The 17,627-nt window shown below is 40.6% G+C and overlaps 1 protein-coding gene across 1 annotated transcript in view; it reads right to left on the reverse strand.

Annotated features, from left to right (window-relative positions):
* LOC101849700 (copine-8) overlaps positions 1–17,543 on the reverse strand; it is a gene marked incomplete in the record, with an annotated part of 30,968 nt that extends 13,425 nt beyond the window's left edge. Inside the window, 9 exon segments of the mRNA XM_013083447.2 lie at positions 145–248; positions 1,389–1,417; positions 1,782–1,813; positions 3,016–3,092; positions 3,294–3,333; positions 5,088–5,191; positions 6,780–6,867; positions 8,581–8,678; positions 17,096–17,543. Of these exon segments, the coding sequence (XP_012938901.1) occupies positions 145–248; positions 1,389–1,417; positions 1,782–1,813; positions 3,016–3,092; positions 3,294–3,333; positions 5,088–5,191; positions 6,780–6,867; positions 8,581–8,651 (545 nt within the window).
* Positions 17,544–17,627: the final 84 nt, after the last annotated feature.

The following is a 17,627-nucleotide window of genomic DNA, read 5'->3' on the forward strand; positions in this document are numbered from 1 at the left end:
CATCCCACCCCACCCCCACCAACCCCACTCCCACTCCCATCCCAAACCTTTACTCTTCAAACCCTTTTAGTGGTACACCTGATCTTTATCTATACCACAAAATGGGAAGACCTTTCCTGAACACAACAAACAGCAACTACTCACGAGGTATCTTCATTGACCCTGTAGAACATGAGGAACGGGTCGGATTTGCCAAAAAAATCTTTTTTGTCCAAGTGGGTCCCCTTCATCTGTATGATAACTTCATCCTGATAGAAATATATTGAAAAACACAATCCACTGAGTGAAAGAAACATTGCATACATCAAATCATGCAGAGTCAAACTTGCTCTAACGACAACCTGTCTAAGACAATCACCTGTACAAACGATAACATCCCACGTCCCTCTTTGCATTCTTCTCTATATTACAGTAACACTGTCCAAGACATCCACCTGTCTAAGACAACCACTTTTCTCCTCTACAATGGGTGGCCATCTTGGACAATTTGGGTAATTTCACCTGTTCTTTAAATTCTTCAGTTTGATGAGCCTGCATCTCTTGGTAAATTGTCTACACCCTCTTTTTTCCAGTTTCGTAAACAGTCCAGTGTGACTGTCTCCATACAAATCCACGATACATCAAAAATATCCAATGCGGCGCCTATGCCAATCCAAGATTTGTTTACAATACAGTATTATCTCCCTTTGCTTAACAGACACTTTTTTAAAGTATAGACCCATTCAGCATACACATTCTCTTTATTCAACACCACCATTTTGTACCTTTTACAACGCCTACATTTAAATGACATGTCTTCAAAAGGTGGTGTTAGAACAGGTTTCACTGTTTATCAAACATCAAAAAGAAGACGCCTGCACAGCCATTTCCATAAATGATAAATTATTTGTCAGACATCATTGTGAAATTAGGCTCTCGGGAAAATAATGAAATCAAAGATACCAGCATTTTTCTGTGGGTTTGGCAATATTTATTGAATTTTACATTTCTGTGTGGATTTTACTGAAAAATGTTGATTAAAGACACACAAAAAAAGTAAATATTCAGTTTTCTAGGACTCTCAAGCTACAGAAATCATCAACTTTGGCAGCCTTTTTCTGGCAAATTTACTTCTGAAACAAGGTGACCCCCTACCTCCTTCAATAGCAAATATCTCTACTTCTATTCAAGATAGATAACTATTTTTTTTTCATCAAAAGATAACAAATGAACAAGCTTGAAGATGATACCAATAACTCCACATGCCCAAAAATTGACGAGTGCTTGATTCCACCACGTAATGAATCATTTGACCTTTCCAAAACTGACCAGACAAGAAACTTTTTAGTACAAGGTACTGCTGGCGCTCTAGATTCATAATCCTACTTAAAAAAGGGACAAAATCTTACCTTACAAGTGCTCACTTCCTCACACCTCACTGAAACAACAAAAAGGATTGGATAAAAACACAACAAAAAACTTGCAAAAGAGCACACAATCATCTATGTGTGTTCCAACACTAAATACAACACAAAATCTTCAAAACACAGCAAAGTTCTTCACCTTCATTTCAATTGTTATGTTTAAAAGTTTCATCCCACGAAAGGACAAGCACCTGACCTCTCCCCCCCCCCCCCCCCATATATAAATATTTGAAAAATAAGTGGGTGTACACGCTGGAAACATAGCACTCATAAGAATACTGCAAAACCTTAACTAGATTCAATTCATAGAACAACAGTATCGCACATTCTTCATTTAGAATCTAACATCAATAAATGTGTAGTGGATGTTAAGCTTACCCATAATTGAACCTCTCCTTGCAGAAGGACCTCTGAGGATAGAAATAAAAGTTTGTTACTTCACAGAACTGGAACAAACAGCCTCATGAAGTATTATGCTCAGTTATCATGTTATCAATGTACAGCACTCAGAGCTTATACTCATATGGGATAGAGCGCTATATAAATTGAATCTATTATAATTATTACTATTATTGTTATCACTATTAACAAATTGTTTTCATATACCATGGGATTTTGTCCAAGACAACTGCTATTGTTGAGAAGAAAAATTGTTGTCGTAAACAGGTGGACAGCTTGGACAGTGTCGTTATTATGTAAAAAAAAAAGGAAGGGGGTGGTGGGAAGATGTCATTTGTACTGGTGATTGTCTTGGACAGGTGGTAGTTAGAGCAGGTTCAACTGGATATAAAAATAGCATGTCAAGGGTAAGATAGCGAAAAAGTTTCATACAAAAAATTTCATTTCAGTTTGATTAAAACGCCAAGAGTGAAATAAGAGGACAAAGAGTTGTTGTATATTTTAAAAACCAGACTGAACGCAAATAATCCACCAGCTTCCATGGTGTAGTAATTAGGCGCTTTGCTGTCATATGTAGGACACAAAAGTCCAATGCTTAAATGGTGAGAATTTTTAGCCATTGTCTTGGTCTTTCTGCTGGGATGTTGTATCCCTCTCGGCACGGGTTGACCCTAACAAGCAGGGTCAGAGCCCCCTCCTAAATGACCTTATTTGTGTCAAGGGCCTAAAATACAACCGAATTTACAAGGAAAAAAAACAACTGTCAGCCCCTGAACACTGATTAGACACTTCTTTCAATTTAAAAGAAAGAATTTACAAGGTTAGAACTCATTTTTTTATACAGTAGGTTTTAACATGAGCAAATTATAAGGTAGTTATTACATCATTGTGAAAGGTCAGTGGTTCAGAAATGCTCTTGACTTAGTCATGCAAAGCATTCCAGCTCAAGAAAAAGTTTTTAAGTTCCAAAGAAAGAGGACGGAAAACTTTCTGATTAGCTGAATGGTAGACAAAGTAAGAAGTGTTTCTCCGGGGAAAAAATAACAGATTTGCACCCATTTCAAAAGTGAAAACAAATTCTTCTCAAAACAGCTTTCCTCGCTCACTTAACTCATTCTTTAAAAAAATGTTAAAAAGAGTAGATATGTTCTTCCTTTTTCAACAGACGAAAGCGAGATTTTCAAAACTCTAAAGATGGTGAAGAAGCACTTACTCCAGTCTCCTCTCAAAGCGAGAACCGGGCGCGCTCACTAGTTCCCCAAGAGAACATTCCATTCTTCCCAGGAAATCCTGTTTAAATAAGAAACCAAGTAAAAAAGAAATTCAATACTCAATACAGAAAAACTGTTGTAAACATGATCATTATATGTATATTCGTATGTTTACAACAACATATAAATTTTGTGTTCTTTATTGTTCAAAGATTAAAATGATACTCTCATTTCTTTAAAGAAGTGAATACAAAGAATTAATAAGAAAAAAAATACTCACATGATCTTGTAGACGACTGCTTGTGCTGTCAATATCATACCTGGGAACAGAGCAATTATAACAAATACAGTCAAACCTGCCCTGACGACAACCTCTATAAGACGGCCACCTGTACAAACGGCCACTTTCCATTTCCCCCCTTTGCGTTTTTTCTATATAATTTAACTGTATAAAACGGGCACCTGTCCAACGCGGCCGCGGCCACCATATTTTGACACACAACCCCTATCACACTAAGCAATAACACCTGTCTTAGATGGCCACCTTAGTGACTCCATTGCGTTTTGTCATAAATTGTGCATTGGCCCCTGGCGTTGCGGGCGAGCAGTCATAATTCAATCACCTGTCGTTGTTGTTAGGTAGACCCTCCAACCGATCATGTTGCATAGGCCCCTCCCACTGTTGACCAATAGCTACCGATTTTCAGCTGCTGGTGAGGTAAGCATGTGATCCCTCATAACCCATAAGCCCCACCCAGAACTCATACACAAATCGTAAGTGAGATGAGTGGTCACTGTTTAACCAGTCTGTAACAAAGTAACAAAGGACGTTAACATGAATTTGTGACAGAAGCGTCGCTTGTTCTCCGAGTGGTGGCAACCCATGTGTTTGTTTTAACATGGCACTCGGTCTTTTTCGTCGGATATATTTCATTTTATTGTCACCCTTGTGCAAAATCAGCAACAAAATAAAAATTACAAACAAAATACAAACCAACCACAACAACAACAACAACAACAAAAACAACAACAATGCTGCTACTTTCAATTGGGACCTCAGATGGGAATGGTTTGTTTTCTTCATCTTGATCAGTCCTGCCTAAGACGGCCACCTGTCTTATATGGCCACTTTTCTCCTTGACAATGGATGGCCGTCTTACACAGGTTTGACTGTATATGCACATGGGTCACTCACTAATAAAAACAATTAGGAAGAGACAAATGCAATTTCTGGGACACTTGTATCGACATAAAGGCCTCGAAGATCTAGCTCTTACTAGTAAAATTGAGTTACAGGAGGCAGAAGTACACCCAGAGTGACATACTAGGAAAGTCCTAACAGATGAGAGAGGGGGGAAACACTGGGATACTAACTATAGCATTTTTTTAGCACATCCATGCAAAGAAATAAATGGCAAATCATGACTGCCGATATATGTCGCACATCTGGTACTTACTGTTCGTTGACATGCACAGACAGCAGAAGACAAAAGAAGTGTAATAACAAGGAGAAAAGATGATTGCTAAAAGTTGAATGGTTTTCCAGTACCAAAACATTATTATAAATTTCAGAACCTCTCCGCTCAAAAGTTCATACTTTTATTTGACATACTGTTTATCTCTACTATCTAACCCTCTTTTATTTCCCCCTACCTTCAGCTTTTCCCCTCATCCTCATCTATAGCTCAGCATACCAGACAATTTGAACAGCCTCATATCTACAGCATCTTCACCGGCGTCTACTGTGTAAAGGTAAGGCACTTCGTATCGCTGTCTCATGCAGGAGACTCAAGTTCAATTCCTGAGTGGGGCGAATTCTTTATGAGTATTTCCATGTTTCCGCTGCAATAATATATCCCTCTCTGCCCAGGTTGGCCATGACAAGCATGGTCAAAAGCCCGCCTTCTAAGTGAGCTAAATTGAGTCAAAAACACCTACATTAATTTTTTAATAAATTTTTTTAATCAGTATACTGGACACTTCAGACTACCTCATATTTACAACATCTTTCTTTATGCTCATTCCCATCACTCTCGTTCTGTCAGTATTACATCCAGTCGAAGAATAAACTCACACTTCAAACTTGATAATCTGTCTTTCTTCGAAGAAATAGTCCACGATAAATTTTTTGACAAAATCCGGATTCAGGTTGTCCTTAATGGTTTCTGTGCGACCAATCTGTACAAAATATAGAAAGAAACGAATGTGCACAAGAAGTTTATAAATTGAGGGGGGCTGGGAAAGAAGACCCAAATTTCATGTTCATTCTTCAAAAAATCCACTTTGATTTGCATAAAAAATCAAATTAGATTCCAGATGAGTTCAACAACCTATACATTCAGATTATCTAAGAAGCAAGACTGCAGCTTTAATTCAAATCTCAAATAGAGCTTGGTCAAGCAGCTAAGGGAGAGTCATGGAACCTCATCAAATAACCACAGAGCAAAAACGTCCCTTTTAGTTTTAGTGGAGGTTTCACGGCACTCGCAACTGCATAAGATCAAGTGAACGCCTTTGAGATTTGAACTGGGCCTTCCCTAAACAGCCTGAAACTAAGCTAACAAAGAGCTTAATTTACAACTAAAACTACAGCAGTCGGTGATGGTCATAGACTCTAAACGGTAGACTCCACAACATGAAAATTTGCAAAAGTTATAAAGAACAACTTGTACAAGTTTGACAAAGGTCAAAACATACCAGGAACGTTAGCAACTGTTCATCTCTGGTATCAGTTGAAAGTGCTCGAAATATATTTTCATGAAATTCAATCACCAAATATTGAAAAAAGTAAGAAAAGGTACAGTTTAATAGTATAATCCTCTTATATCGACATGCTTTGGGAAGTGGATTTGATGTCGATATATAAAAATTTTGATAAATAAACAATATAAAGCCAAAGAGGAAAAAAAACAAGGGGAGGTCAGTGGTAAAAAGACTACTTTTTTAAGCTGATTGCTTCCCTTGATTCTTACACAACTTCACAGTAAGACTTACAAGAGGCAGAGGAGAGGGGGGTTGGAGCTACAGTACCAAAACCAAGCAGTGCAAGGCGCACACTACACACCAGTGCAAATTTTGTTGGAGCATCCTTGTAAGGCCTGTTTATGGCCGTTTGCTGAGGAAAATGGAAAGGCGAGGCACTGACTCACTGACCGTAGCACTTGCCAGCGACAGACTGAGAACGGGATGGGGGAGGGGAGTGAGCGATCGGGAGTGGGGGTATGGAGGTGATGCCCAGCGCGCGAGACGCTAAATGTCTGTGAGGCACTGTACTGTGTTGGAGACTACACTGTGTAGGCCCTACATGACCTACTATTACTAAAGCCTGGTGTGTCAAAATAAGCTACTTGGCGGGTATGTGGACTTAATGAAGCACTAATGTGCTGACCGTTAGCGTGGCTTTTTCAACCATTTATGTTTGTGGGCTTCGCCTGGTACCCAGGAAGCCTGCTGATAAAGCGGAGTGGGCCGAAAAAAAGTCGATATAAGAGAAATTGTTTTGTGAAGATATTAAAGGGAAAATTTCTTAATTGGGAAATATGTCGATATGTTAAAATGTCGATACATGGGCTGTCGATATAAGTGGATTATACTGTACATAATATAGGTACCTGTACAACATCGTTAAAAATGTGAAACGTTTTTTTTTCCTCTCTCCTGAACAATTTTGCTTCCTAGGATTTAGTACATTTCAACAGTTTGCTGACAAATATATTATACGACGCATAACCCTGGGAAAGACAACAACATATTGACACACACTTACCTCATGGGTCTGCCTGCTCTTTGGGTCAATAATTTTAAGAACACACATTGGGTCTGACTTTGAGAAGACGTCATTATCTGTGAGATTCCTTTAGGTAAGAAAATGAAAAAATTGCACAAATCAGTTCCAGATTCCATTCCACATTTTGTCAAACCCAAAATATGTGTGTGCACCTAGAGAAAGGTACCAAAAGTCGCCCCAGACCGTTTCGAGCTACAGGCTGATAATGATAAAAATCATTTTTTTGATTAAAATGTGTTTCCATTTAAAAAATGGTAGATCCGCTATTTTTTTTACAATGTGCTCAAAGGGTTTTCGTAGATTTGACTTCTGAATATTTTATTTTAAATTATTTTGAAGGTAGGGTATAATAGAAACAAATAATGAAATCTGCTTCTAAAAGGTGTTAAAATCTCTTCTTGAAGCATGTTTTCTCTTCCCTGCTATGTTTTACCATTGAATTCCAATCATGATATTGAGGTCAACTGAATGCCAAATTGGAAAAGAATTTTCCGTGGATGAATACATTTAAAAAATTGTTGTTTTTTTATAAGTTTGTATAATACGTTCACACGTTTGTTAAACTTAAAAGCTTATTTTCTCAGAATTATATTTTTATACCCTACCTTGCAAAACATGCAATATCTAAAAAATCAAAACACCCCTGTGTTCAGCATTGAATTTCCCATAAGTATGCCCTTAACTCAAAATGGTCAAAATCTGACTTTTGGTACCTTTCTTTAAGCACACACACATAATATATATTCAAATACAATTTGAGATTAACAAATAAGACAGGACAGATCAGTGGATCAGTGAGACATAATGTAGATCATTTTGTGTGAAAAAATCCAGAAGAGATGACATTGGAAAGTTTGAAAACTTACTCTCCTTTGCATAAGTGTTTCAATAAGCCTCATATGAAGGTTACTTTGTTGTGGGTTTTTTGCTGTTTTTTGGGGAGGAGGGGGGGGGTTGTTTGGTTGGGGGGGGGGTTGGGGGGGAAGGTTAATGTGTCGTGACAATAATAATAGTAACAACAAAACAGTCCATCCATGGAACCAAATCAAGAGTCTAGAGATTTTGTCACACTCTGCACTACATGAGCAAATGAATTCATACTTCTGGCAATGTGAACAACTTCATTCTAAGACATAAGATCTATACAGGGTCTGCAACCTCTGGGTAGGTCAGTTGTCTTAATTTCAGGTTTATCCCTGAACAGATTTGACTCAAATAAAAACCAGAAGGGAGTAAGGTTAAAAGTCCAACCCATCCCTGCAAAGAGCTGAACCCATGACATCAAGACCACATGTCCACTGTCATAGTCATTAATAACATGTTGATCTCTGTTAAATGTTTCATTGCTCATGACTCACGTTTTGTCTTTTCTGTTTTTTGTTGCAGATATAATACCGTAGACCTTGCTGTTTTAAATGTTGATTAAAACCTTCCAAAAGGTCAGATAAAAGGTCCTGTTTGCAGTTATAACTTGAAAACCTTTTTCCAACATCCCTCAAACTAATTAATGGGCCACAAGCCCAACCTCTTTCACACAATACTATCTCTGTTCCAACTTCAAAATAGGAGCATTTCCAAGATTTTATCTGACCACGCTCATTGAACAAGTCTGGGCCAACAGATGAGGGATAATCAAATCCATTTGATATTGTGTAACTTGAATCAAGCCAGAAACAACACAGGAAAATGTGGCAAGAATAGAAGCGTCATTCATGCAAATATTCAAACAAAAATTAAAATATGCATACAAAAATAGATTCCATCTCAACACTCAACTTACCGACAAGACACGCTGAGCTCAACTTTAGTCGAAGGAACAACAGCAGTCCCCGGGATAAATCCTGGATCCATTGCCAATCAACAGTTTCACGCCTAAACCTGAAGATAATATTACGCTATATAAACCATTACCAGTAAAAGCAAAACTGTTTGCCAGAAGTTGGTGAACCTTCATTGGTGGCTTTTTCTTGCACTTTCCACTGAGTTGCCAAAAAGACTGGGAAGCACAAAGACTTCAAGTACCAAGTGACTTTACAATGACATATATGCTAAACTGAGAGGTCCCTGCGGCATTAATTAAATTTATCAATAATGACAGTCACTATATTTTTTAAAGCCTACTCCAATATATGACTCTTAACTTGTGGTCAAATGCAGCTAGCTATGGGAGTAAACTGTAACTTTAAAATGACACTACAACACTTTCTAAAATAGTCTTTTACAAGTTGCACTTCACAGAAAAGGTAAGGTTTCTATAGGCTACACATATCCTGTTCTATCTTCTGTTAGGTCTGGCCCATCCTCTTTTGCCTCTTATCTTTACTTCCAGAATCATGCGTTTAAGAGATTCATGGCATTTGATATGCCCAAAGTAGTTCACTTTCAGTTCAATTATGTTGTGGAAGAGTGTTGGTGCTTCTATACACCTATTCTTTTGAACTGTATGTTTACATTTTTTTTCTGTGTCCATGATATTATATATATATCAGCAGCATCATGGAATTAACAAAAAATAGGCATGAAAACAAAGTCAAAACATTGAGTACTGAGACAGCAAATCTTATCAAAACCGTTAGATGCCAATGAAAATAGATATATGTTAATTAAGTGAGTCAGCTTGATCACGAGATGTGATGTTTTCCAAGTTGGACGAAATTATGACAAAATTTGTTTACATTTCATATGGTATAAAATATAATAATATTACATGAACCCAAACAGTTAACCAATATGACCGCAGAGTATGTATATAGGTGAATTCAGAATTATTACGAGCCTACTATTACAAGTCAAAATTATCTAAGACAGCCACCCAGTGCCGCAGAGAAAAGTGGCCGTCTCAGACAGGCGTGGCCATTTTAGGCAGGACTGATCAAAATGAAGACTACAGTGGAAACCATATATAACAGGCCCGGTAATAACAGGGATCCGGTAATAACAGGGATTTTTTAAATCCCTGATTTTTCCTACTCTTTGTCTCTATTAAAAGTTATCGGCAATAACAGGGCCCCATCGGAGCCTAACCGGTTATAGCAGGGACAAAGGCTCGTTAACAAAGTGTAAAAAGTAAGAGTAGAGAGAGAGAGAGAGAGAAGGAGAGAGAGAGAGAGAGAGAGAGAGAGAGAGAGAGAGAGAGAGAGAGAGAGAGAGAGAGAGAGAGAGAGAGAGAGAGAGAGAGAGAGAGAGAGAGAGAGAGAGAGTAACGCAGGCAGTGATAGAGCAAGCCCATGCAAGCCATGCTACTGCAAGCACACGCAGCGTGTGAAGCGAGAGAGGGCTGCACTGTGCTGCAGACCTTGATCTAGCCCGAAACCTAGCAACACGCACGCGTAATGACTAATGTGTCTACTGTCACCAACGATGTCAAGCGCAAGAGAAAATGCTTTTCAATTGACAACCCCCCCCCCCCCCCCTGAAATAATCCAGGCTGTAGAAAAAAAAAAGCAAGCTACACTGGCAGAGATTTGTCGTCAGTTCGACATTCCACAAGGGTCGATTCACACCATTATCAAGGATAGAGAGAAAATAGTGGCAGCATACTCCAATGGAAAGTTTGCTCTGAATCGAAAGAAGATGATACTACCCGATGCTGTGGACCAAGCTCTTCTGATGTGGTTTAAGGAGGCAAGGAGAAAGTTGGTGCCAAAACCCCTGTTCGTGGGTACTTGCGGCAAGGGAAACTACCCATGAATAAGTACAGCTGGATAAGTCCACAAATGCTTACTTTCCTTGCATTTCTGATTTAACAGGGATCGGATATAACTGGACATTTTCTCTACTCCCACCATCCCTGTTATATCAGGTTTCCACTGTATAATCAGTCTTCCTTTCCGAGGTCCCAGCCTGAGGCGGTCACAAGCTTTCGACTGCTGGTAAGCCCCATTTAAATGTTACAGACTGGTCAACTAGAGTAAAAAGTAGGAGGGACAAGAAAATTCCCCTTTGCAAGGTGAGGTGTCAGCAATTGATTTATTCCATAACCATGACATGTGAATGGTTTACAACACCAAGGGCCTATAAATAATTTTCGGCAGTGTCGAGCAATAATAGATTGCGTAGCAGCCATCTTGGCCAGGTTTTCGGTTCATAAATGGCCACAGTCACGTTGGACAGGTGTTATTGTTTTAGGAAGTGCCATTATAAGTTGTTGTTTTTTTTACGCAAAGCAGAAGTGGAAAATAGAGTCTAGCCATTTGTATAGGAAGTTGTCTTGAGCAGATGGCCTCTGGGAAGGAGCAACTATACAAGTGAAAACTCAGAAAACCTAAAAATAAATGTTACTGATGCCTTTTCTGCTGTGAAACAAATTCAGTAGTCTCCGCCTAAACGTACGGTGCTCGGGAGGGCTCCTTAGCGTGTGTTTATACGGAGCGTGCGTTTACATGAACCTTTGCAAGGGGAGGAAGGGACGCAGTCATCTCAATTCCTACCTTGGAGGGAGGGGGTCATTTTGGCAGATAATGTGACGACATGTGACTTTTGTGAAGGATTCCCTGACAGGGGTTAAGAATACAAAGGCATTGAAATGGGGGGGGGGGGGGGGGGAAGAAAAACAAACTCAATGTAATGAATGAATGCACTGTAAATGTCAGGCACAGACAGCCTACAAGGAAACTGTTGGTCATAGTCATAGACACGATGGACCAGCCACGTGGCTTTCCAAGCGACCACCACCGACCGTAAATTCATGTAGAATCATCCACGAGAAACATTTTCTCTTGTGATTCGTTGAACAAGTACGGATTAGTTCTTCGAGTGCAGCTGATTAGGCTTTCTCGGCTAATCTTTCTAGTGTTTTACGGCATTCGCGCGTGTCACGCATCAGGCCTAGATTTAACTAAACATTACACGCAGTCACTCAAACACCAGTCAGAAACCTTCTCTCAAAGATACATTTCCAGTGACCAATCGAAAAACATTTCAGTCCCCCTAACCCCCCCAACATTTAAGCGACCAGCCCTAGATCGAGACCTATGCGTCGGTAGAAAGTAGGGTGTGTAAACGCAGTCCATCACTCTCTTTGTACAGCGTGAGGGGCACTCTCACCAAATATCAGGTTTTCTAGTAAATTCTAGGCTTGTCTTATGCAGGCTGTAGTGAAAATTTCCCCTTGCCAAGCTTAACTTGTCGGCGTGTTTCGCGGATCGGAGCGTGCATTTAGAGGGAGTGACCGTGCGTTTGTACGTCTAAATTATATAGTAAAAAACAAGTCAGATGACGAAAGCGTGCGTTTGAGCGGAGCGTGTTTTTGTATGGCGTGCGTTTAGGCGGAGACTACTGTTCCACATTGAGTCACTAGAGAACAGGACGGGACAGAAAGGAGTACCAGTCATTTCGCCACACCCCAAATCTACAAGGTGGAATGGAGACGGTCATTTCGTCACACACTTGCAAACATCAAACGCGCATTGTCCTGGCAATCGCAAATCACGATTTTTGGGGGAGGGTTGGGTGGAGTGTGATCGGTGTGAAAGGACGGGGGGGAGAGGGGTGCGAGACGTCATGCCTACCTGATCAGCCTATACCGTTCATAACTGGGCGAGTTTTGTTGAGTTGTTTTTATTGGTGGTGGGGGGGGGGGGGGGGGCAGTTTTAGGCTTAAATTACTTTAAAACAGGAGGGCATTGTCCAACGATTACATGCTTGAATTGGAGATTTAGAATAAAGTCTGCTGGCACTGAACCTCCAAAACTCTACAAGCATACAATTTTGGAGAGATGCGAAGTCATTTCATTACACATAATTGTGGTGTGGCGAGATGACCGTGTGATGAAATGACCGGCTTCCACACTACTACAGTAGACCAGATTAACACCTTCGTGACGTATGAGGAGTACACCATTCGTCATTATTTCTTATACGACGAGCCTTCAAGAATGACTCATCACTTGTCGGATAACGTCAATGAACTTTTAATGATTCAACGAGGGTACAAGTGATGACCACATAAACTGAAATGAAATGGAAGACACAAGACAGTGATGTAGAATGTAATGAAATGATGAGTGATCGCTATGACAAATGAAACTACACGCATGAGTCTCCAAGGGGCGCAGAGTGATAATGATGATAAGACATGAACTGAATATGAGTAATACTATTAATACAGCTACACCCCCTCCCCCCCCCCCCCAAGTTCATGGCCTCTCAAGAGGCTTTCTTCGCCGCTGTGGGGTCACAGTCTCTTGGAGTCCTAGCTTTAAATTGTGTGGCATGAGACACTGCAAGGCCCTGTGTGTTCCGGTAGGGGCTGCTTCTTGCCCGGTGGGGGTAGTCGCTCCTGGCATGACGGGCAGACCATGAGGGACATGGGATAGCGGTTTCAGGAAAGGGTACGGAAGGGGGGATACAAGCTCCGGTTTGGACCTCAGAAGAGAAGGATTTTCTTTCTTCAATTTTGATCAGTCTTGCCTAAAACGGCCACCTGTGTTATACGGCCACTTTTCTCCTTGACATTTGGGGGCCGTTTTACACAGGTTTTACTATATATAATTAAACAAAGTGACTATCCGGACTCTAGTCCGATTTAAAAAAAATTATATTCCTACTCTGAATCGAGTCTAGCATGACCTCACTTCCAACTTCCGACCCTTGTTCCTAAACATTTCCAGCATTTATGAAAAATCTTTCGATTATAATGATACCAATCGAGATGTCATCTTTAATATCCAGTTACTAGATCTATCTAAACTGGCCTTCCCTGCATCATTAGTAAGAACAGAACAACCAAGTTGAGTTGACCTTGCCGGGGGGAAAAGTTAATTGTGTCGACCAATGAGATTGCGTTTAGCGATCACGCACTCTCGGCTTGGTGGGGGAAGCAGTGTTGGGAAGAGGCCACGTCTGTTGATTTTGTGCGATTTGATTTTTAAAAAACAACTAATTACAGAAAAACTATAACACACAACAAAATGAAATTAAGCAAGTGGAAAGACAAATATGGTTGTGGAAGTAATGATGATGCTGTAGTGGTGGTGGAAAGACCCTGAGTTGTCTGTTACAGTGTAGGTAGACACTGCCATTGGGTGATGAAAGTGCAGTCTTTTGACTGTTGACTCAATTAATTACGCAGTCCTAGTAGGTAATTTTAGTTCTAATTCTGGTTTTACGTCAATTCCCCCGAGGAGTTAAATTACATAACCTCCTTACTGTCACATAACTCACTTAGAAGCTGAGTCTGAATAAATTTATATAAAACATTTTTTTCGGACTTGAGTCCGAATAGAAAAAAAATCTAAGGTAGTGTCAATTGCAACCGAGTGACGCGGTGACAATTGATGCCAGCGTCATTTGCCACTGAGTAAATTGGAGCTCTTTTGCACGGTGAGCAGATCTAGCCTATGTGTGCTCAGCTTTCTTTCTGCATTCGTGAACTTCCGCTTAGGAGGCCACTGTGGGTGTGTGTATGTGGGGAGGGGGGGGGGAATGTCTCTCTCTGTCCCTAACCCCCGTCCCTCAGATTTATTTTATGTTCCCTGATATATAGGCATATTTCTGTTTGAGTTTGTGTGCGTTTGCAGTCTACTTCTAGAATCGCCATTCAAAACAAACCAAGTTGAAGTTGGTAGTTTTAGGTGTTCGTCCAATGAAATTAGAAAACAAATTGACTCACTTAGACATGAGGAGCTCGAAATGATAGCCAGGAAACAAGACAGAAACAAGCGATGAGGAGAAAGGAAAAGCCTTATTCAATTGGTATCAAGAACAAACTAACCAAAAGAATGAAGCTGAAAGACGAAACATGTTGAAGAACCTCCAAATGCACCTCTGAAGTTGTGCTGACGTCTGAAACCATTAAGCACACCACCGTGAGCAGAAAAGACACGGCACCTGGACCTGATGGCTTGCGAAACTCGCACATGAGGCAGCTGAGTGAGGCAGATCTGGAGGTTTCTAACACAGGCCTTTAACAACAGTCTTGAAAAAGGACAGATACCGACTGACTGGCTGGACAGCCATCTGGCACCAGTATCCAAGCCTGAGAAAGACCCAAGCAAGATTGCATCCTATAGAATCATCACCATGCAGAACACTTGTAATAGGGAAACTACCCGAAAAGATTGTGGCCCAAATGCTGGCAGCTGAACAGGAGGAGAAGATTCTGCTACACCCTACTTTAGGCAGCTGCAGTCCTGGCCTCTGAAGTGTATGATGGTTTTAAGCGGGATGAAGAAAAAATAGTGGCTGCATTGGACTTAGAAGACGCGTTCAACAGGGTAGAATACGAGATGCTGATGAGGACGCTAATCAACATGAGAATCACCCCAGCTTTGATTATCTGGAATTGAGAAACAATGTTGAAGAGGTAGGTGGCTATGAGGCTTGGCTCGTGGGCATCAAACGCTTGCACGATCGCACCTGGCTTACCTCAAGGCTCTGCCCTGTCACCTGTTTTGCTCAACGTGTATGCAGTAGGAATCACTTCTAACCAATTGGAAGGCCCTGGCAGGACACTAAGCTTTCCAGATGACAGTCTCGCATACAGCACAGGGAAAGACAGACAGGAGATCGCCAGCAGTATACAGAAAGAGTTTAGTTTTAGTAGAGAGGTTTTACGGCGCTCGTAACTGCATAAGGTCAGATGAGCGCCAGAAGATTAGAGGTGTGTAACTGTTGCAAGAGAGTAACAAACATAAAAAACAAAAAGGGGAAATAAGGACGACAGATTTTTTCATAGGAAAGAAGAAGCAAACCACACCCGTTTTTAGTTTTAGTAGAGGTTTTACGGCGCTCACAACTGCATAAGGTCATATGAGCGCCAAGGGGTGGATGTCAACAGAGAAATCCTTACATAAATCGCACCAGACCACCAACCACCCACATACAGAAAGAGCTTGATAGGATTGGAGCATGGTGTGAAGCAAATAAAGGCAAACTCCATCCTGGAAAAGCGACAGTATTTTGGAGCTCCCTCACTAATCGAGCAGTGAAAACCCAGCTATGCCAGACGTTTACACCAAAGGCCAAACAATCAAAAGAGAAGAAACAAAGTACTGAGCTCGCTGGAAAAGCAAGACCTGAAGGGAAGCTGTGCCCTGACAAACCTGAAATTGTACGTTCAGTCAGGGAAACACGAGAAAAAGTACAAGAAGAGTCGGATACCATCATCTTGAGCGACTCTGTGAGCTTGGAATCGGATGGGGCGCCTCCAGAAGTTCAAAACTTTTGGGAGGAGCAGAAGGCTATGGAATCAACCATTGCTTGGAACCGTCAGCATCTACACACTTCGAGATGTGCTTCTTCAGGGGACGGAGCGATGGGGATGCCCCTTGTGCATGATGTCGGTCCTTCACACAAGTAAACAAGTAAGAAACACTGAGCTACCTCGGAATAGTGTTTGACAGGACATTGAGTGGAAAGGAGTACATATATAGAAAATCATCACAAAGGCCAGAAAGAGCTGAATGCAGTGAAGGTGATGACGAGAGACAAGATGCCGCAGAGAAATTTGGTCTTGCTCTTTGACATTTTGTCTTGTCTCAGGTAGATTACCGTTTTGGTCTGCTGACACTGTCCAAGACGCAACTTAGAAGGCTGGACGTGATCCAGGACAAAGTAATGAGAGCCATACTCGGTTGTACAAAAGATACATCAGCTCCTGCTGCAATGCGATATGTGCTAGGTCTACCCGGCATGAACGAAAGACACAAGCTCGCACACAGGTCAAAGTTTATCTCTGAAAGTCTGGGCAGATCCACAGAATCCTCTTCATGACAAAGTTTTGAATACCATTGTGCAGGTAAAAAGAAGAATTTGAGTGCAAAACATTCACAAATTGACCTACTATAATTATAATATATTTACTTTAAAGGCCTATTATAAATTTCGACTTTTTCAAACCCCAGAATGTGTGCTACACTCGTTTACAAAAATTAACTTCAGAAGGGGTAAAGACCTAACTATGTATTCGTAACATATTTTTATGAATAGAAAGTTAAAGATAGAGTGCTGTTTTCAGACTTGACACCGCTTCACTCAGTGGCAATTGACGCTACCAAAATTTAATCTAATCGGACTCGAGTCCAAATAGTCAATAGAGCTCTGGCCTGCGATTGTTAAAAGATTCCCGCGTTTAATTCCGATGTGCCTTTTTTATACCCTCAGGCATATATTTCGCTTTGGTCCCTAACCTTAACCCTAACCCTAACCCTAACCTAGACTCTAGGACCAAAGCGAAATATGCCTGAGGGTATTAAAAACGCACATCGGAATTAAACGCGGGAATCTTAATAATAATCGCCCTCTGGCCATACAATTAAAGATTGTTTTTTTATTAAACTGACGCTCAGACTTACTTCACGAGAACAACGAAGACGGGGCAGATTCCGGGCGCGTAGCCTGGGCTGGACTGGAAAGCCCAAGCCACAAAATCAATTATAACAAATTAATAATATAATTAATTAATTATGTTTCTCTGGAAAACTTCAGATTTCAGGTTCAGCGACAGCAGAGCATAATAGGCCAAGCCTAAATACGACTAGCAGTTTACACTCAGAATTTCAGTGAATAATATGACACAAATAGATCAGCGAGACAGGCAAGTTAGTCCCTCATAAGCATTGAAGCTCGAGTATGAGGAAGGGAAGATAGGCCTACCCTCATTCAAAATTGTTTGTTTTTACCACTAAGTTGCACCAAGCTGAGCATTCATTGAGAAATCGATGGTAATAATTTGTAAACCAAATTGCGAAATCAAAAAATATTGTTGTAGAGCCAAAGTGTGTGTCGTATTGATCGTAAACGAGTGCATCCGTTTTTGGAACAGGCGCTATTCCAGGAAAAAAAGCGCTTACTAACATCTTCGTTGTAAATAGAAAGGAAAGCCAA

The sequence above is a fragment of the Aplysia californica genome, unplaced genomic scaffold (genome assembly GCF_000002075.1).
Source record: "Aplysia californica isolate F4 #8 unplaced genomic scaffold, AplCal3.0 scaffold00232, whole genome shotgun sequence".
Taxonomy (NCBI): Eukaryota; Metazoa; Mollusca; class Gastropoda; order Aplysiida; family Aplysiidae; genus Aplysia; species Aplysia californica.